The 20,349-nt window shown below is 54.9% G+C and overlaps 2 protein-coding genes across 7 annotated transcripts in view; one reads left to right on the top strand and one right to left on the bottom strand.

The window, feature by feature from the left end:
• The window catches only part of PTPA (protein phosphatase 2 phosphatase activator), a 29,120-nt gene extending 24,981 nt beyond the window's left edge, over positions 1 to 4,139 (bottom strand). The window contains exon 1 of one of the 4 annotated variants that reach the window (XM_074362375.1): positions 3,914 to 4,139. In XM_074362375.1, the coding sequence (XP_074218476.1) occupies positions 3,914 to 3,944 (31 nt within the window). In that variant the 5' untranslated portion in view covers positions 3,945 to 4,139. Of the gene's footprint in view, positions 1 to 3,785; positions 3,806 to 3,913 lie in introns of those variants that run through there. The other 3 variants (XM_045513892.2, XM_010951241.3, XM_045513893.2) reach the window with 3 other exon arrangements.
• Positions 4,140 to 4,380: 241 nt separating this feature from the next.
• On the top strand, positions 4,381 to 19,910 carry CRAT (carnitine O-acetyltransferase). Of its 3 annotated transcripts, XM_074362370.1 has the most exons (15): positions 4,381 to 4,894; positions 6,332 to 6,460; positions 7,270 to 7,533; positions 10,114 to 10,232; positions 11,440 to 11,493; positions 12,052 to 12,217; positions 12,567 to 12,741; positions 13,148 to 13,326; positions 13,876 to 13,976; positions 14,386 to 14,505; positions 14,671 to 14,793; positions 14,890 to 15,025; positions 15,597 to 15,659; positions 16,397 to 16,534; positions 17,185 to 19,910. In XM_074362370.1, exons 1-15 carry the CDS (start codon positions 4,868 to 4,870, stop codon positions 17,398 to 17,400), a joined length of 2,010 nt encoding a protein of 669 aa, XP_074218471.1. In that variant the 5' UTR covers positions 4,381 to 4,867; the 3' UTR covers positions 17,401 to 19,910. The 3 variants fall into 3 exon arrangements, with proteins under 3 accessions (XP_074218471.1, XP_074218472.1, XP_074218473.1); XM_074362371.1 differs by lacking the exon at positions 6,332 to 6,460; XM_074362372.1 differs by lacking the exon at positions 4,381 to 4,894 and having other exon boundaries at positions 6,455 to 6,594.
• Positions 19,911 to 20,349: the final 439 nt, after the last annotated feature.

Below are 20,349 nucleotides of genomic sequence, written 5' to 3'. Positions count from 1 at the left end.
GAAAATGAAAAAGCAATCAGATAAACAGACTCTTCCCCTCCCAACACACACACATACACACACACTTCTAAACCAACACTCCAATACCCAAACCCCAGTGTAAACCAGACATGTAGTCCCAGAATAAAGTATTGGCTCGTTAAGCCAAACCCACTGGCCTCCTGCCTTTCCTTACTCTGCAAGGAGCTGGGCAGTACTGGCAATCCCCTCAACAACTGATACTCCAGTGGCTCTGCCATGCCCTCTCCTCCTGCTCCCCAACCAGGCAGAAAGGTTAGAAAAATAAAACCAAGTTGACCTTTCAGACATATAAACAGGCAAGTCAAAGAAGAAGGAGAAAAACAACACATGGCCAATATACACTTGAAAAAAATCACCAACCTCCCCAAATAAGCAAAGATGAGACTGCTTTTCTAAATCAGGTTGGCAGGTTTAGAACATCTGGCATTGATTGGGGAAGGAGAAACAGGAACTCTCCTGCACTGCTGGTGGGAGTCTTAGAGGGTAGAATCTGCTGAGGGGGCAACTCGGCACTGTCTTTTGAAGTAAAAACTGCATATACCCATTGAACCAACAGTAGGAAACAACCCTTCAGATGTGCCCACAGAAACAGACAAAGATGTATAGAAAGGTGCTTACTGCATTTAAAAAAATTAGAAACCCAAATATCAATCAATAAAGTGATGAGTAAATAATGATATGTCCATATGATGGAAATCTTCCTAGCTTTTAAAAAGAATAAAAGCTAAATTACTGACAGAGGAAGAACAGCCAAATACTAATAAGTAAAGAAAAAAACTGTACTACATTGTATATAATAAATCTTATTTTTGTACAAATAACTATACATACTAATATAAACAATACACGTACCCATTAGCACATGCATCAGAAAAACCTAAAGGATTAAACACCAAAGTTAATAATAGTCATCGCTAGGAGGTAAGATTTATAAAGGACTTCCATTGTCTAAGCTACATATAACTACTTAAAACTAGCATATAGTACTTTTGTAATCAGAAAAAAATATTACTTTCAATGGAGTTTCTATATTTTCAGAAGTTGAGGGAAAGGAAAATACAGGGTAGTTCCATGTGCTAACCTAGAGGCAAACTCTACCAAAGCTGACTGCTTTGATGACGATGAGTGTTCAAAAATATCTGCCCCACCCTGCAGGGTTCCCCTTCACTTTGTGACACTGGGAAATACAAGCCTTCAGTCTCTTACCCAAAGTCCCCAAAATTCCAAAATCCCAAAGTTTTTGGGTTTTTTTTTTTCCAGTAATTTTAGCATAGACTCATTTGATATAAAACTTAAACCTAAGCTGATATAAGAACACTTACAGGCTTTATGTATCCCACTTGGTCGAAATTTATGTTTTGCTGCATAAATCTTTTTGTTTGATTATGAGACACTGCTTTCTGAAATCTGAAAAACTCTTAATTCCAAAATACACCTAGGGTCCCAAGGCTTTAGGGTTGGGAATTGTGGGCCTGAATCTACTATTGGATAGTTGTCAGGTTAGTAAGCGCTTCCTTTAAAAATGAAAACTCTCCAAGAAGAGTAAAAGGACTATCAGTCACTCACAGTTTAGTATAAACTTGTCTCATTGCTGTTCTCCTAAAACCTAGCTCACATCAGCTGCCTGGAGAAAAGGGGACAAGGACCTAAGTAGGTTCTAGGACACGTGACAATTGGGGGAATAGAGCCTGCATGGAGAGGCCCTGAGGAAAGGAAAAGTGCCAGGAGACCTGGAGATCTAAGGAGACAGAGAACCTGGGACAAGAGCAAGGCAAACTCTGCCTAATTCAAAATTCAAACGAGGGCCCCCCGAAAGAGACCAGAAACTCTCTTCCTCCTCCCACCTTCTGCAAGTCCTGTTCCCAGAACCTCAAATTGATGACCCTACTATTAGTAAATTGCTACTTTAAGTAAGATGCTAAATTAGAAGCTGTGTAGGTCAGGTGACCTAACCGCATTGTTTTTATAGGAAAACATGCTCTACATTCCAAATTATCAACTTGCAAATGATCTCTGGGAACAGACGCTTTTCTAAGTTTGAGAGAACTGTTCCCACAAGGGGATAGCCCTCCTAACATTATTTCAAAGGGAGGAAAATCTCCAGGCCAGGCCCTGTTTCCAGAGGAAAGGCTACTTGGTGGAAGTTTGCAACAAATCACTGACGAAACACACAATTCGCCAGACCACGCAATCCCAAATCAAAAAAACCAGCCTTCAAACTTGGGACTGTGATAAATGAGGTCAGACCCACAGCCCCTCCAGCCTCAGATTCCATCTCTGACAAAAGTGCCACAAGACAGTGGGATCCCCTACAACTGGATGAAAACATCCAGAGTTTTAGAGATGTTTCTAAAAAAAAAACCCAGAGAGTATATTATCATCTACCGTTTGGTAACCTGTCTACATGTTCAACCTGTACCATCTCTGAGAAGGATAACAGTAACCTACGTTTACTGACTACCTACCACGTCCCATGATTTGCCCACATCATCTACGACACAAACACTACAATTCTGTGAAGGAGGTACAGTAGCTCCCTTTTAAGAGATAAGATAACAGGCTCTCAGAGGCTGTGACTTGCCAGGCAGAGCCAGGTCCATGTAATTCCAAAATCCAAGATTTTCACTACTATACAGTCTGAATTAAGCAGTTCTTCCCACTTGTTCCTAAATGTCCTATTTTAAACTTCAAAGAAGGACCACCTCCTGGGAACCGGAATCTTCCCAGCCACAGATAACCTCCCTGAGCCTTCCCCTCTCTCAGGGCACAGGTCCTACCCTCCAAATCCCCCATGACCCATCTTCAGAGACACATTCATCTCACTGATAATTTTGTTTGCCTATATCCTGATGTCATTACCAGAACTCCTAAGAGCACATGGACACAAGTTTTGTATCAAATAAATGCCCTAAGAGACCATACTCAACTCTTTTGTTCATGGGGGGGCCCTCTTTTGTTCTTCAAAATCTCTCCCTCCTGAGACCTTCCCAGAGATCACAAATGACAAAACAGGGAAGTAATACCGAATGGTTTCAAAACTACCTGTTTTGAAACAGCTGTTTAGCCAACCTATTTACACCTCTGCCAGAATTTTAAAAGCTATCTACCATCAGTCCTTCTTAGCTCAAGAGGCGAGGGGGTTGGTCAGCAAACACCTTTCCATTTCCCCAGGTTATGGGTCTAAGAGCATCCTTTGCCTAGCACTTCCAGCCCAGTTATTTGAGATGAACTAAAGGAAACCACGGTGTAAATAAAAGTTACAGATGGTGAGGCCAGAAAGAGACTCATCTCCCTGCACAACCAGCCTTTTTAAATTAGTGGTTTAGACGACCAAGGGCAGTTTCTCTCAATAACTTCTTAACCACTTAAACTCCAAAGCCCGGCCTCCGAAGGTGGAGAGAGGGTAGGTGGATGAGGGGTGGTCATGAAGTGGGGAGGCTGGAAATGGGATCGAGGCAGGCCCAGGCCCAAGGAGCACCACCCCCGCCCCCCGCCTGAGCAGGGTCTAATAAAGAAGGAAGCCGTCATCCTGACTGGCTTGATCCCCACCAGGTCAAGCGCTGATGTGAAAAAGGCCTCCCTTCTGGCCACAGTGCTGCCCACACGACCCTCGGGCAGCTCAGGCTCCCCAAGTCCTCGTGTTGCGCCCCACCCATGACCTCTTTGCAGCCCCGGGTTCCTGTCCTCCTTCCAGATGCCGCAGCACTTTTCTCTCAGGGCCCCTCAACTCTTGCTCCTCCTCGGGGCCCACGAGGAGCGCTTACCCCTCGAGTTCCTCCATCTCCCGACCCTCCCCTTACTGAGACCCCCCACACCACACCCCTTCTCCGCCCCCACGCCTGGCACCGCCTCCGCGCCCCCACTCCACTCCAGCCCCGGCGGCCCGCCTTACCTGGCAGCGAGTGCCGCTCGCCTTCAGCCATCTTCCTCCCGCCAGAAGCCGGCCCAGGTGCCTGCAGTCCCCTCTCACCTTTCACCCCCGCACGCACCCAGCCTTTCTCCGCTGCACCACGCGCTCAGAGCTTCCCGGAGACAAATAAGCAGCGGCCGGCTATAACCGAAAACCGAGAATTAAAGTCACCCCAGCGAAGCCGACCGCCATGTTGGTGCGGGGCACTCAGAGAGCATGCCCAGCAACGGCCGGCTGGCGGCGGCCGCGCTTACCCCGAGGCGGCGGCCATGTTGGTGCGGGGCACCCGGGAGCATGCGCGCCAACGGCCGGCCCGCCCCCCGACGGGCCAGCCGCGGACCGGGAGGGCACTGGGAGCGCGGCAGCCATGCTTTTGCGGGGCGGCCCCCACCTGTCATCTTCGTGCGTGGCTCTGACCCTATCCCGAGGAATATTAGAAGACACTCCCCTGTCAACATGGTTGTGTTTTCCCACCACTCCGGGAGCAGCGCTCAAGGACACCAAAAGGACTGAGAGGGGTGCACACCACTGCCTCCAACAGTTTGGACGGCTAATGGAGGTGGGAGAGAGCGAGCTGGACGGCGAACTCCACCTTGCTCCTCTTTCGGCGTTCCACCTCCTCGCGGGGTCCCCAACCGCTAACTGCGCCCCGGTCCCGCCCCCGGCCCCGCCCCGCGCTCGTGGTTAGCCACCGGGTTCCGCAACCGGCCGGAGGCCCCGCTCGGAGAAAGTCCCCCTCCCCTACCCCCACCCCACCCCCGGCCGCCCACCCGCCCGGCCCGGTGGGTGGGCGCCGGGCCGCTTCTACCCGCTGGCGGCCGTGACTCGGCGTCCTTGCCCCAGAGCCTCTAGCTAGGACCCGCCCACGGCGGCGGCTTGGACTTTGCCCAGCGCAAGGGACGGAGCGGATTGTGTGTTCCTGGGCAGGCCGCAGAGATGTTGGCCTTTGCTGCCAGGACCTTGGTGAGTGCGGCAGGGAACCCGGGCTGGCGGGCCCTGGACGGGGAGGGCGGGCGGGCGGGCGGGCCGCGCGGGCCGCGGGCCGGGCCAGCCACAGAGCTGCACCCGCATGGGGAAAAAGGCCGTCGAGGCGATACAGCTGGGCGGCCGCCGTCCGGCGTGGCCAGCAGCTACTGGGATGAGGTCGGCAGGTGGGCTAATCCCGTTTGGCAGAGAAGGAGACTGAGGTTCAAGGTCAGAGGCTGGGTCGAACCCACATGCTGTGGCGCTAAATTCCAACGACTTGGAAAAGACAGTGAGGATCCTGGCTTCAGGCAGCACCTCCATCCACCCTTAGACCCAGAGCCAACGAGCAGAGAGACCAGGGATGTCTCCCCACAGTTATTCTCCGATTCACACATCTGTCCCATGCTCAGCTGGAGCCACTTCTCCAACCCCATCCAGTTTGTCAGCTTTTCCGGGCTTATCAAATGGCCCCTGGGGAATGGTGTGTGGACAGAGAAACTCAAGTGAAGGTATCAAGCTGAGCTGCTCAGAAAGTCCTCAGAACTAGCAGAAGGAAGCAGGTGGCAGCCCCGTGCTCTCCTTTTCCACCGGTCCCTCCTGGGACGTGACTGAAATCTACACACCCACACTCTCAATATCCCCAGAGAGCAGCTTGGAGCAAGTGGTGCTGCTATCCTAATTTGGATTCCTTCCCTCTCTACTCCAAGCGTATCTCCCTCTGTCTGTGCCAAGAAGGGTGTTCAGGTACTGCTGGGCCCAGAGGGCTAAGAGTTCCCATCCACAGGCCCAGAGGTTTTTCTAGATCTTCCGGGACCCTAGAGCTCCTCCTCACCCTTGCCACTGCCACCTGAACTGTGTCACCTCTGGATTATCCTCCAGGACCTGCTAGGTGGCCTGGTTACTTTACTGCCAGGAAGACTGAGACAAGGAGAGAAAAAAACTTGACTAGAATCCCCTGGGTCTGGTGACTCAACTCTAGCTCAATCCAAAGTCAGCATCCTTTGGCTTACTGTTAAGGCTCAAAGTTGTCTACTCTTAACACCCCATCCCCCACTGAATGAGCCACAGCTCAAGAGAACCAGGCTTTGGTGGAAGAGTGGCCCAGAAGGGCCTCATGAGTCCCAGAGGGAAATATCCACTTAAGCCCTTTCCCAGTGTTTGCTCCTTTGCACCAACCACAATTTTCAAGACTATATTCATGGTTGTGGTTTAACTTCGGCAGCGAAGCAGTTTCTGCCCTCCAGCCAAGTTTTCCCTGATCAAAGAGACCTATGCAGTTTCCAGCAGGTGGATTTTTTAACACCTCTTGGCCTGACTCCCTGGCACTGGGCCCATCTAGGGAAGGAAAGAGAAAGTTTTCCAGGTGTCCTCCTATTCTGGTGCACACCCCACACGCACCGTCTCATCAGCTCCCTTTTTCTCCATTTCTGGAAGCTAAGGAGGGTGGAACAGCTGCTCCTGCGACAGCCACAACCCAGATGCCACCACAGCCACCATAGCCATCGTCATTGCCATCTCTGCCTCCCCCTGAATCTCGGCTCTTGTCTTCTCTTTCCAGCCCAGGCAAGTGGCTGCCTCTTGCTAGGTTCTGCTCACCCACTTGGTAGCACAGTTAGGCTTAGAGATCCAGCCCAAGGCAGACAGACAGGGCTCAGAACCTCAGTCCTGCCATGGAGGACAGGCAGCAGAAGGAGAAGGTATGAAATGGAACCTCTGCCGCTTGCCTGCCCATTGCTGCCAGCAGCCTCCAGCCTTCCTGTCTCTTTCTGCCCTCCTCCAAGTCTGCAGAGTCTCTCTCTGCCAACTCTCACCCTCCTTGCCAGTCCACTCAGCTCTCTCTTGCCACAGCGCTGCCCCCATGCCTCCCCAGCCCCACCCCACAGATAGGAGAAAGCCCGAGGCCTTGCCCTCAGCCAAAGGTACTGTCATCATCTGGCTCTCTCCGATTTTCTCTTCTTCCCCCCTGTTTCCCAACTTGGAAAGGGTGGGAGAAAAGGAGGTGGGGACCTCCGGGAGGGAGTGGTTACCTCACATGTCGTCCCAGGACGAGAAAGGCAGAGCCCTGTGCACCCAATAGGTGAGAGGTCGCTCTGACCTCTGCCACCCCCAACAAGTGCCATTGCCAAGGGCTTCTCTGAGTCCTGCCAAGATCAATGGCCACACCCCACCCTCCCCCATCCCTACCTGCATCTCCAGGCCCCTAAGAGGTGGAGACACCTACATCTCCAGGGCTGGGAAAGCATAGCAGGCACCACCCAAGAGGCGTCTCTGACCCAAGGAATTGGGCACATAAGTGCCCAGGACTAGCTTTGGGAGTGCCAGGGCCTCCCAGAGCCACTAAGAGAATGAGCAGGGTGTTGTGCTGCCTGCAGGTGAAGCCCCTGGGCTTCCTCAAGCCCTCCTCCTTGGCGAAGGTTTCCAGTCGCTTCAAGACACACCAGGACTCACTGCCCCGACTGCCCGTGCCCCCGCTCCAGCAGACCCTGGACCATTATCTCAAGGCACTGCAGCCCATCGTGAGCGATGAGGAGTGGGCCCAAACCAAGGAGCTTGTGGAAGAGTTTCAGACCCCGGGGGGCGTAGGGGAGCGCCTGCAGAAGGGGCTGGAGCGCAGGGCCAGGAAGACGGAGAACTGGGTGAGTAAGAAGGCAGGGGGCACAGCAGTCCCCTTGGCTCGCATGGAGGATGGGGGGAACAGGGACCTCCCCAGAGGCCCTGGGTGGTTGTGAACATCCCTCCCGTGGCCTGTTGCTGGCTACACACTCAAAACTTTCCAACTCAGGCTGCTCTGGTGCATCTGTTTGTACCACAGAGTTTCTTGACCACCTACTCTGTGCCTGGCACCAGGCAGGGGACTGGGTGAGAAAGGACACTGTCAGTGGTGTCTTGTCACTGACGTTCAGGTAGGGCGGAAAAAGGACACACGTGAGAGGTCATATCAGAGAATGGAATTCTATAGAAATAAAAAGCACGATGAGAGGGTGAGGGTAGAGAAGGGCAACATCTTCATTCTGAAGGGGCAGGGAGGGTGTCAGGTCTGAGACAGAGGAAACAGCACTGGCAAAGGAGGCAGCAGCTGGTGAGTTTGGGGACAGAGGCTGGGGTGGAGTGCAAGGGTAGGGCGGGGGCCCTAGGAGGAGGCACCTGGACTTGAGCTCAGTGGGAGGGGGGCTGCAGGATGGTCTCAAACGGAATTTGTGACAGATTGTCCTGGTTCTGCCTCCGTCTGTCACGCATGTGTGTTGGGTGTGTGCAGATGTGTCTGCACTGATGCTGCATGCATGTTGCTTTCCGTATGTGTCTTACACTTCAGTGTAAAGTTAGAAATTAGAAAGGACTGCCCTGCTACTGGAAGGGAAGCGAGGGTGGGAACAGGAGCCCAGTGACGAGGCTGGTACCATCACCCCGATGAGGTGCTGTGGGGAGAGGTTCCGAAGTCATATCCAGGATATGTTTTGGTGTTGATGGCACTTGCTGATTGGGGCAGGGATGGCAGGAAGGCTGGCAGACAGTCCTGGCCTAAAGCAACTGTGTAGGGGAAGGGAGGGGGGATTTGTTGAGAGAGGGATGACGTGGGGAAAAGCAGGTTTTAGGAGAGAACCAGAGGGGGCATCTGGTAAAATGAGAGATGCTGTGAGGGAGCAGGTGTAAGGGTAGGGCTGCACACAAGAGGTTGGGGGCATCAGCTGGTGACCAGCACGTGTGAGCCTTGGCAGGTCAGGACCTCGGACTCTGGATTAGAGAGTCTGGAGTCTGGCAGTTTTCCAACTCTGGTTAACCCAGAACTGCTTCTTCAAACACAAGCTTCTGGCGGAAGCAACTGGGGGCACCACCCCCTCTCCACTCACAGGGCCCTTAAGGGGCTCTCCCACTGCCCAGCAGACTCTCACTCAGGGATGCCTACATCTGCAGGGTCTCCCCTTGTCTCCCAGGCTCTGGGCAGAGACTCTCAGATCACTGGTGGAGTGAGGGCTCTTGTATGAAGGCATCCCAGCTGTGTCCACAAGGGGAGGGAGCTCCTTTCTGCCCCTCCCTAATCTGCAGATAAGGAAACTGAGGCCCATTAGATAGATTAAAGTCCCAGAACCACACAGCAGCTCTCAAGGCGGCCCCAAGCTACACAGGAGGATCTGGCTGACCAGGGGCCCTGTCTCCCGGTCACGGATCAGCAGACAGCAGTCGCCCACTGGCCTGCTGTGCAGTCCGGGCACTTTGCCCTCCTTTATCCATTGCCAAGGGACCAAGGCTAGTGACCTGGTGCCACAGGCCAGCAGTTCCCCAAGGGGAATCTGTGGTGATGAGGCACGTCCCCCTGCTGTTTAAGATAGAATGAGGAAGCACAGCAGGGGCTCAGGTCTCCAGGGGTTGAGGGACTTGCCACAAAGAGGCATACGGGCCTGTGCTTGGAGAGGTGTGTAGTGGGGACGATGTTGCTGTCAGCACGTAAGGCTCAAGGGTGACACTCACCTGGGAGTCTGCACAGTCCCAAGACAGGAGCCTTTAGCAATATATCCACGGCTGGTCTCCAGGGAGACACGGCTTACCCACTGGAAATAGCCCCGCCCTGGGCAGAGGACGGCCCGCCCAGTAGATACGCAGGGTGTATCAGCCACATCTTGTCACTGGTGCAATAATTTGTCTTCACCATGAGCTTCCCTCAGATTGCCCTGACCTTGACATCCAGGTGGGTGTCCATTCCCCAGTCTGACACCAACAAAACTGAGACCACAGTTGGTCAAGGTCGCACTGAACACTGTGCTCCTGCCTCCCTGGAAAACGCCCCACCTGGGACAGGCAAAAACTCACGCATCAGCCTTTTTTTTTGTATAGCTTTCTCTTCTTTTATTTTTATTTATCAGACATTTTTACTTGCAAAAGCACTAAAATCATTGACCTAAAATGTGTAAGGTAAAGAAAAGTGATTGACATTTCTGCCTCTGTTCTTCCCCCCGCCCCAGGTTTCCTGCCAGTCTTTTTTTCTTGGCAGTGTTGCCTGATTTCCCTTGCTAGTGCTGATTGGCTCAGTCTAAAGGGAAGATGATGGGACACTGCTGGTGGGTTTAAGGGATTGGTGGGGTTCTATCTGAATGTTCACTTTGACAATCTCTGCTCCCCAGAGAGGGCAGAGGGTACCCAGCCAGGTCCTTTAGCCCTGGTTGGGAAGGGGCACCAGGTCCCCACCTACACCTCCTCACAGGCTCTGGTCCTTCCTTCAGCTGTCCGAGTGGTGGCTCAAAACAGCCTACCTCCAGTACCGCCAGCCCCTGGTCATCTGTTCCAGCCCTGGTGTAGCACTGCCCAAGCAGGACTTTGTGGATCTGCAGGGACAGCTCCGGTGAGTGGCTAAGGCGCGTTCAGGGCGAGGAGGCAGCAGAGGTAGCGCTCCGGACATCTCCAGAGCCCTGAAGTCCACTTCCCCCAGGAGACTGGAGGGGCCGCAGCCCTATTCATTATCTTTCATCCCCACAAACAGCCTTAGGAAGTAGGGAGCATCATCCCTGTTTTATAGATAGGGAAACTGAGTCTCAGAGCCGGGAAGGGACCTGCCCAAGGTCACCTTTCAGGATTGGCTGACCCTGGCAGGAAGTAGGATCTTACTGGCTCCAAAGCTTCATAATTGTTAACCACCCAACTGTGGACCAGGTCCCCTTCCTCATGCTTAAACCTGAGGCTCTCCCTCACCCCATTGCTAGCAGTTCACTCCCTCCTTCCCGCTCTCCTCAGCTGGCCACAGGGGTGACCTTTGTACACAGTCCCCTTTTCCACATTCGGTCATATCACTTGCCCTGGCTCTGTTCCAGTCCTCCAGGGGATAAAAATACCACTGACAGGGCTCTCCTGTCCACAGACTAGCAACTCACAGCCACCACGGCTTCTCTTAAAGGGACCAGGGTACCCCAGAAAGGGCCAGGGGTTCAGGCCCAGGAACTCCAACCAGTTGTCCCCATGTTGGGGGCCAGGAGCACCCCTGGATGTCAGGCATGGTTGGTGTGTCCCAAACAGTCCAGGGAGGAAGGCCAGGCTGTGCAAGGTGGCCTAGGGAACACAGAGGCTCAGAAACAGGAAGGGACTTAAGAGAGGGGACACCTCAAGCCACTGCCCTCCCATTCACAACCCCCCTTCCCCTGAGGTCCTAGGTCCCTCCATAACTGGTGCTTCAGAGCAGGGTGACCACCTTCCAGACTCTAGGCTGTGGATCAGGGCCTTGGGCCCTCCGCGGGTGGAATCACAGTTGGGCACTGACTCATAATCTAGTCATAATCACGCTACTGTTCATTAGCACTTAAATTCTGCTGGTTGGTTGCCCAACACATCACTCTAATCTCTCTTCCTAGAGATTACTTGGGTCCCCGGGGGGTGGACTGGGACTGGAACACAGGTTCTGCACTTGAACTCCCCCACCCTCTCTGAAAGCAGTGACAGGAGTGAAACAATGGGTCACTTCCCTGGGTGAGGCCTCTCCCTCCACACAGGTTTCCCAAACCCAGGGACCTCCCTGTGGGGGTCCACACAGCCTTCTGATCTCTGATTGGCCCCTCCAGGTTCGCTGCCAAATTAATTGAGGGCGTGTTGGATTTCAAGGCCATGATTGACAAGTGAGTAGCTCTGCTCCTGCCCTGACTGCCTAATTAGAACAGCTGCTCCAGCTGGCCCAGCCCAACCCCAGGACTGTCCCCCTCCCTCCCACCCTCAGCGCAGCCTGAGGGCTGGGTAGACCCAGAACTCAGTTGCTTTCACTCCCATTAACCCAGCCTCTGTTGGGGTTGAGGAGACAGACAGTAGGGATTGGGACACCTGAGTCCTCCCTCTGCTCCAGTTGCTGGAACCTCCTCCCGATGACCCTATCCCAAGAGACTCCTGGAATGGGCTTCCCAGCCAAAGAGGACCCTAGAGGTTGACTTGCTGCTTCATCTTCTTTCCTGTGGCAAACTGAAGCCCAGAAGGGGAAGGGAGTTTCCAGGGTGACTCACAAGCAGGGTGGATTACAGGCCTCCCGACCCCAGTCCTACTCAGACAGGCCCACTGCTCATGCTGAGGGGGAGGAGGGACGCAAGGGGGCCCAGCACTGCTTGTGTGAGCCCCGCTACCTGGCCCAGCCCGCAGCCATACCCCTCAGCTCCCTGTGCCTCCTTCCTGTCCCCTCGCCCCTGCAGCGAGACCCTGCCTGTGGAGTACCTGGGGGGGAAGCCGCTGTGCATGAACCAGTACTATCAGATCCTGTCCTCCTGCCGCGTGCCGGGTCCCAAGCAGGATTCAGTCGCCAACTTCAGCAAGATTAAGAAGCCACCCATGCACATCACCGTGGTGCACAACTACCAAGTGAGTGCCCCGCCCCCCCCCCCCCACTGTCCCACAGCCTCGGCCCCAACGCTGTTGCCGAGGAGGAGGGGGCAGGGCCAACACACTTGCCTGAGTGCCCTTGGGGATAGACAGCCCTGGGCACCTGCACTGAGTGTCCAACTAGGCCCTGCCTGGGGGACGCCAGGAAGGGCTATGAGCCTGGCAGCCCGAGGAGAGCAGTGCAAGGACCTCCTCCCCTCTCCTCACCCTCGGCCTGTTGCTGTCCCCTCAGCTGGGGTGCCAAGACCAGGAGGAGGCTGGGGTGGGAGGTGACTGCTGCTCGTCTGAGGCTCCCCACCAGCCCCCTTCTCTCCACCCACCTGGACAGTTTTTTGAGTTGGACGTGTACCACAGCGATGGGACACCCTTGACCTCAGATCAGATCTTCACGCAGCTGGAAAAGATCTGGAACTCGTCACTACAAACCAACAAAGAGCCCGTGGGCATCCTCACCTCCAACCACCGCAACTCCTGGGCCAAGGCATACACCACTCTCATCAAAGGTACCCCCAGAGGACAGGCCTGCACCAGGCCCTGGGCAGCCACAATTCTCACTGAATCCTCTCAACTCGCAGTGGGTGTTGTTGCCCCATTTCACACAAGAGGAAACTGCAGCTCAGTTGGGTTAAGTTAGTTTATTATTTCTATTAAGTAGCAAGTTGCAATGAAAATCCAAGTCCTCTGGCTGAGGACCCCACCTTCACCTTCCCTCCAAATCCTGTGTTGCTCAGGGGCATTGTCCCCAGAGTCACCTGCTGTGTTGGGTCCCCAGCTGCCTCACCAGCTCTCTGTGCAACCCTGGGCCTCTGTTTCCTCCTTTCTTTTTATGGGTCAGGTGTTAGGCCCTGCCTCACGGAGTGCTGTGGGGCTCCCTCACCGCCACCCCACCCCCCACACACGTCTCCACAGACAAGGTGAACCGGGAGTCAGTGCGCTCCATCCAGAAGAGTATCTTCACTGTGTGCCTGGACGCGCCCATGCCGTGGGTCTCTGAAGATATGTACCGCAGCCAGGTAGCCGGCCAGATGCTGCACGGCGGCGGCGGCAAGCTCAACAGCGGCAACCGCTGGTTCGATAAGACGCTGCAGGTGAGGACCCAGCAGGGCTGTGACTCCCACCCAAGACACGCAGCCAGGCTTGACCCACTGCCGCCTTGGGACTCCCTGCCCTCCCTCAGAGCCTGGCTCCCCTGGCTTCCCAGCTTGTAAAGCCGGAGGGGAAGTCAGCAGGTGGACGCGGCTGTAATTACCAGCAGTCAGCCTGTCATTATCAGCCCTGGCCCAGAAACCACTGTCACCTCCAGCATGCCCATCAGCAGATCAGAGAGAGCCTGGGATGTGGGGCCAAGCAAAGTGGCACAACCATGACTCTCCCTCTGTACCTATAAAATGGGGTGGTGGTAGGACTCCCTGGAAGGGAAGTTGTGGGAACTCGGCAAGGTATGTGAGTGCAGGACGTGCTTAGTGTGACCTGAGACCTTAGTGTTCCAAGGCCCCCAGTGAGTGTTAGCTGTTATTAATAACAGTAATAGGTCAGCAGGACCCCTTGAGATGGCTGAGAGGCCCTTCCCATGGGACCCAACCAGAGAGTGGCTCCAGGGACCTGGGGCTGTCAGGGATCCCCATTCCCCTCTGCAGTTCATCGTGGCAGAAGACGGCTCCTGTGGGCTCGTTTATGAGCATGCAGCAGCAGAGGGACCCCCCATCGTCGCCCTCGTGGACCACGTCATGGAGTTCACGTGAGTGTGGTTCCCCCACCCTCCACCCAGTTCTCCAGCTCCTGATGACAGGTGACACAGAGGCGACACAGACTAGCTTTTAAAGGGGAAATGGCATTCTCCCTTAGACCTGGGAATCTCTTTTTTCAGAGGAAGCCAGAAGAAGGCCTGGGTTTGAGTTGGTCAGACCTGGGTTTGAATTCTGGCTCTGCCACTTCTCAGCTGTGTGACCTTGGACAAGTCCCTTCCCCTCCTCCATTAGCCATTTGAAAGCTGGAATGAAGGCGGATTGCAGAAGAACAAACCCAAGAGTCTCCCTGGACTGGCCCCCTCCAGCTTCAGGAACCTATCCTCCCTATCCCAATCCCGGGGATGGACCCAGTCTCCCAAGGCTCCCGGCAGGAGCCTGAGACCCCGACATCCCATGCAGGAAGAAGCCTGAGCTCGTGCGGTCTCCCATGGTGCCCCTGCCCATGCCCAAGAAGCTGCGATTCAACATCACCCCTGAGATCAAGAGTGACATTGAGAAGGCCAAGCAGAACCTTAGCATGTGAGTGCTGGGCCGTGGGGCCCCTCGAGCCAGAACAAGAGCCAGCTCTGTCATTGTGCCTTGCTGGCTCTGAGACTGCCCTTGGGCCCTCCCAGGGGTTGGGAGGCTGCCCGGTGCCAGCTGCTCACCCACCTCCACCCCACCCCCACCCCACCCCCACCCCAGCATGATCCACGATCTGGATATCACTGTGATGGTGTTCCACCACTTTGGAAAAGACTTCCCCAAGTCGGAGAAGCTGAGCCCAGACGCCTTCATCCAGATGGCACTGCAGCTGGCCTACTACAGGTGCGCCCTGCCCCGCCTCCCAGGAAGGAGGGATGAAACCTGGGGGTAGAGGTGGGGGAACCTGCCAGGGGTGTGCTCAGCCCATCTCCCACCCAGGATCTATGGGCATGCGTGTGCCACCTATGAAAGCGCCTCTCTGCGCATGTTTCACCTGGGCCGTACCGACACCATCCGCTCGGCCTCCATGGACTCGCTGACCTTCGTCAAGGCCGTGGATGACCCTAACGTGCCGGTGAGAGGTCTGGGGCAAGGGTGGGCGAGCTGGACTTGAGCCTTCTCCCTTCCTGCTCATTCTGTCAACACACATTGAGCACCTACTGTATTCCAGTCCTATGGTGGGCACTGGGAACCTAGTAGAAGATGGGCCATGAATTTATCAGTGCAGTTTTCTGGCAGCCAAAAATAGAAAGGAACTACAGGTGCTCTTTGAACAATGCAGGGTTTAGGGGTGCCACGCAGTTGAAAATCCAGGTATAACTTTACAGTCAGTCCTCTGTATCCACAGATTCAGCCAACCACAGGGTGTGTAGTACCGTAGTATTTACTGAAAAAAAATCCGCGTGTAAGTGAATCCACACAGCTCAAACCCAAGCTGTTCAAGGGTCAGCTATATTCATTCAGTCGTCAGCACTGAGCACTTGCCCTGTGTCAGGCCTCAGCCAAGGACTGTCCAGAGAGATGGCAGATCCAGTTCCTGCTCTCAAGGAGCTCAGAATCCAGAGCTGGAGCTGGGTGGGGTGTGGGCTGCCGGGGAGGGGCCAGAAGCACGAGGCTTCAGCACCCTCTCCCACTCCCCCTCCTAGGAGCACCAGAAAGTGGAGCTGCTGCGGAAGGCCGTGCAGGCCCACCGAGCCTACACGGACCGGGTGAGTGAGCCTGCACATCCCTACTCGCCTGACCCTGGACATTTCTCACTTGCCTGTTCATCCCTGCAGTAAATGGCTGCTCCCCTTAGCATCAAGCACCCCTCCCCTAAGCCCTGGGGCATTTGGAGCAAGGCAGAATATCCCCATTTTAAAGTTGGAGAAACCAAGGCTAGGCCCAGGGACTGCTCTGGCCCCAGGTTAGCCTCTGGACCTTGTGTCATGCTTTCTCCCCAGGGCCTCTGGAGCCCAGGATGCTGAGGGTATGCCCTGTCTGGCAGACAGCAGGATTCCTGCCCTCTGACGGCTTGGGCTGCAGTCACGGGGTGGAGGTCTGGTTCCCATCCTGGCCCTGAGCACCTGTACGTGCCAGGCTTTGCCCCTGTCACATGCAGATGTCTGTTTAGATCTCATTGCCACTCTGCAAAGGGAGTTAATGACTGTCCCCATTTCACAGATGAAAACATGGAGGCTCAAGGTGTAAGTGACCTGCGAAGGTCCCACAGCCAGGATGAAGCCAGGCCACCGAGCTACAGGCCTGTGCTCTTAAATTTCACCCTGTCCTGCCTCCCTGGGCAGGACCCTGGGCCTTAGTTTCCCTATCTATGAAGTAAAGGCTCTCCTGCCTGGCTGTTTTGGTCTCATGGGTCTGGGAGGCCAGTGAATGGAAGGCTCCTGAGGAGGGCAGCAGCGCCTTGTGGGCCTGCAGCCTCAGTGCCTGACAGCTCCCCCTCCCGTAGGCCATTCGTGGGGAGGCCTTCGACCGGCACTTGCTGGGTCTGAAGCTGCAGGCCATCGAAGACCTGGTGAGCATGCCCGACATCTTCATGGACACCTCCTATGCCATCGCCATGCACTTCAACCTCTCCACCAGCCAGGTGGGTCGCTGCCCTAGGTGCCCTGGGGTGGGATGGAACAGAAGCCACTGGAAATGAGCTGGACAGAGGCTGTGCTGAATGGAGCCAAGGTCCAGAACATGGTCAGGCTTTGGTGGTGCTGTGGCCCACACAGGTCCACTCCCAAAGCAGCTGAGTTCTGGAGGAGACGCTGGGGTCAGGGGGGTTCACTGCAGCTTAGGCAGGCTGAGGAGGAGTCAGGACCCACCCCCACCCCCAATGGAAGAATGGGCTTCATTCATTCACTGGTCAGACATGAAGGAACATCTGATCCATGCCAGCCTCTGCGGGGCCCTTGGCCACAGCAGGGGCAGACCACTGTCCCTGCCACAGAGGCTCACAGTCCAGGCAGGAAGCGCAGGAAATGAGGCAATGATGGCCCCTTGGAAAGTGCTAGGGGATCAGGGGAATCCCGAGGAAGGAGCAGTTAAAGGCCACCAAGAATGTCAGAGAAGTCTCTGTAACTGCACCCCGAAGGATGAAAGGGAGTAACCTGTCCACTGGAGACGAGAAAAAGGCTTGGGCAGAACACTGGGGGAGCAGAGACATGGAAAGGCTGGCTGCTGCCACTTCAGGGCTGGCAGGGAGCCAGCGGGGTAGGGATGAGCGCCTTGGTCCTGTGCCGTCCCCAGGTCCCCGCCAAGACAGACTGTGTCATGTTCTTTGGGCCTGTGGTCCCAGATGGCTATGGTGTCTGCTATAACCCCAGGGAGACACACATCAACTTCTCCATGTCGGCCTACAACAGCTGTGCCGAGACCAACGCTGTCCGCCTGGCGCACTACCTGGAGAAGGCGCTCCTAGATATGCGCGCTCTGCTGCAGAGCCACCCCCGGGCGAAGCTCTGAGCCTCCTTGCTTAGGCCTGCCAATGCCACAGCCAAGCCCCGTCGGAGTGGGTCATGCGCCAGGCTCCACTCCTTCTCTCCCTCTTCTCCTGGGCCCCAAAGATCTGACTGAGCCAGAGCCAGAGACAGCATCCCCCAGCAGGGCCTGCAGGCCTAGACAAGTGCCTTCCATGGGTCCTTGCCTAGTCCTGGGCTGAGTTCAGAAGCTGAGCAGGCAGTGGGCCCAGGTGCTCAGGTGTCTCACCCACTGAGGCCTCCTCAGGGGAAAGCAACCAGCCGAGCTCATCCCTTGTCAGGGTAGGGGACTGGGTAGGGAACTAGGAAGTCCTTGTCTTGCTAGCTCAGCTCTGCCCAGTTCCTGGCACCTGCAGGGCTGATCTGGAGTCTAAACCCCAATCCCCAAGCTCCCAAAGACCTAGAGACAGGATTACTTGGAGCTGAGGGGCCAGGGTGCAAGGTGTGCTGGTGGGGAAGTCTGTCCTGCATTGCAGCGCCATCCCTAAGTGGCTCTGTGCTCTTCCAGACGATGCAGCTCTCGGGCCCCAGCTCGCTTGCTTCCATGCTGCTTGATTCCTGAACTGTATCCTGATTGTACGATAGCAACACGCACAGCAATTAATAAAGGGGAAATTTGTTGGTAAAGAGTTGTTTTAGTCTAGAAGGCAGGCAGGGTGGGGCAGACTTCTGGCTTTGCCTTCCTCTAGCTTTCCCTGCATTTGGGAGCTGGTGTCCAAGCAGCCAGTGGGCTGAATGGAAGGCCTCCTGGAGGAGCCAAGGGCCAGCTCCAACCTCAGGACTCTGCACCAGAACAGCACTCACCCCAGCCCACGTTCTTCACAGATAACTCCCACCTACCCATGACTGGGCCTCTCCAGTTCCATGGGCTGCAGGTGGGGACAACTCTCCCAGGGGACTGTGGGGCCCTATAGCCTCAGGTTTGGTGATCGGAGCAGTGTGTGCTGACACCCAGGGCCCAAGGCCTCATCTGCTGCCCCGCACTGAGCCCAGAAGGAGTGGTGGCTGAACAGGTGTTCTGACCCCCAGCCCTAGCCACTGCCTTGGGCCATCAGGCCCCAGATCATGCAGTCACCCAACCAGAACTCTATACTTGTCCCCACCTTCATGCACTTGTGCCAGAGTCAACTGGGTGGCTTGTGGAGAGAGAAGGAGCATTCTGGCCCAAAGGAAGGCACATGTGAAGCCCCAGAGGAAGACGCCAAGTGTGGGAGGTCACCACGCCTGTGGGTGAGATGCTTCACGCCCTGCAACGGTCATGTGAAGAGGATGGGGCCTGTGGTTGTCTCCATTTTTCAGATAAGGAAGCAGGCGCTCAGAGAGGGCATGCCATGTTTTCAAAATCCCAGGGAGCAAGAAGTGGAGCTCAGACAATGCAGGGAGTGGGTGTCGCCTGAGGCCTGGCTGCTCCTTGGGACCTCAGCAAGGCTGGCAGGGTAGCGTAACACTGAGGAAGGGGTGCACGGGGGCCCATTCAGGCCACAAGCAGGAGGACCTGAAGACAATACCACTGCAGTAACACAGAGGCCTTGCTGTGCCACTGGAGAGCAGGGCTGCCCGTGGTGTCTCCAGGCTGGGTCACCTAGTCTATACAGTGGAGATACGCAGTTCCTCTGGGTACCCCGTGGAGTCCCAGGAAGCACAGCCCACAGCAGAAGCTGAGTGCTGTGTGAGCAATACTAGGGCAGGGCCGCCACCACCCGGCCTGGGGCAGCAGGGGAGGAGACAGGGATTCAGGCTGAGAACACTGCAGACACCCACCCAGGATTCCTGAAACCCCATTTCTAAGAACCACATACATCTGCCTAGGCAGGATTTTTTTCCCAAAACAGCATCCCTCAGAAGTGAAGTCATCCCATTGCATTTGAGTTGTTACAGGTCTCAATACAGAGGCTCACTCAGTTCTTTAGAGCAGCAAAGTACTGTTTGGAGAAGACACATTTAGCACCTACAACCCCAGTCAGTTTAGATGGAGTGCTGAGAGGTCCCCTGGTGGAACTGGTAAGGAAACAAGTCAAAGTTAACGGTGAAGATTTAGTAATTATTCCTGAGGGTATAACCTATGACCTCACGCTTTGCAAGTGCTGGGTGCAAGACAAGCGAGTGCTTTAAAGGTCTCTGGACAAGTTGGCAAGATTACCCACTCCTACAGGATTGATTTTTAAAATCCAACCGTCTGTTATGCCAAAGGGTTTGGAATAAAATTTCCAGGCACAGCATCATGCATGAAATCCAGAAGGTGCTGCTGTATACCAAACTGCTTACCCGCTGAGCCCGGGAGGAGTAGGGCAGCAGGCCCAGAGGTGGTCCCAGGGGCAGACCCTCATACCAATGATACAGATGAAGAACTATAATTTTTTTTTTTGCAAAATATGAATGGAAAAGAACTGTTCTAAATTCATGTATTTTGTGCAATACATCAGTTGAAATTTGAGAATGTAATATAATTAATAAAAGTAATAAAGATGGCTTGGTTTTTACCTAGAACCTCTAAAAGTTTGTCCAGTTTGGCATGAATTTGATTTTGGCTCTCTTCACTGGGAAAGTGCAGTGGCTGGAATCAAGAGCAGCCCTGGAGCGGAGCCCTGAGGTGGGGTGAGGGCTGGACCACACGGACCATGTTAAAGACCTGGGCTTTAATCCCAAGACACTGAGGAGGATGTTTTAGGAAGATGCTGAGGAATGGATTGAAGGGGCCTAACTAGGGTGAGGATGAGGGCAACCTGCCAGGAAGCTTTGCTGCCTCCTGGCAGGGGCTAGTAGGGGCCAGGACCCAGACTGGCCTGGGAGGCAGCGAAAGTGGCTGTTTCAAAGATGCTTAAGAGATGGAGTGAGCGGGACTTGGTGACTGACTGAAACAGGGAAAAGGAGGAGTTAGGCGACCCGTAGGTGGGGTGCCGGGCAGTTCTCTGAGAGCCCAAGCCGGGGATGTGTG

The sequence above is a fragment of the Camelus bactrianus genome, chromosome 4 (genome assembly GCF_048773025.1).
Source record: "Camelus bactrianus isolate YW-2024 breed Bactrian camel chromosome 4, ASM4877302v1, whole genome shotgun sequence".
In the NCBI taxonomy this organism is placed as follows: domain Eukaryota; kingdom Metazoa; phylum Chordata; class Mammalia; order Artiodactyla; family Camelidae; genus Camelus; species Camelus bactrianus.
Note: the sequence above shows the minus strand (reverse complement) of the source record. Positions and strands in the feature narration are given on the sequence as shown.

Bases quoted from the DNA above. Each gene is read 5' to 3' on its own strand.
- CRAT (XM_074362370.1), top strand. From the start codon at position 4,868: ATGTTGGCCTTTGCTGCCAGGACCTTG. The intron at 12,742-13,147 runs GTACCCCCAGAG...ACGTCTCCACAG, and splicing joins ATACACCACTCTCATCAAAG to ACAAGGTGAACCGGGAGTCA. The intron at 15,026-15,596 runs GTGAGAGGTCTG...TCCCCCTCCTAG, and splicing joins TGGATGACCCTAACGTGCCG to GAGCACCAGAAAGTGGAGCT.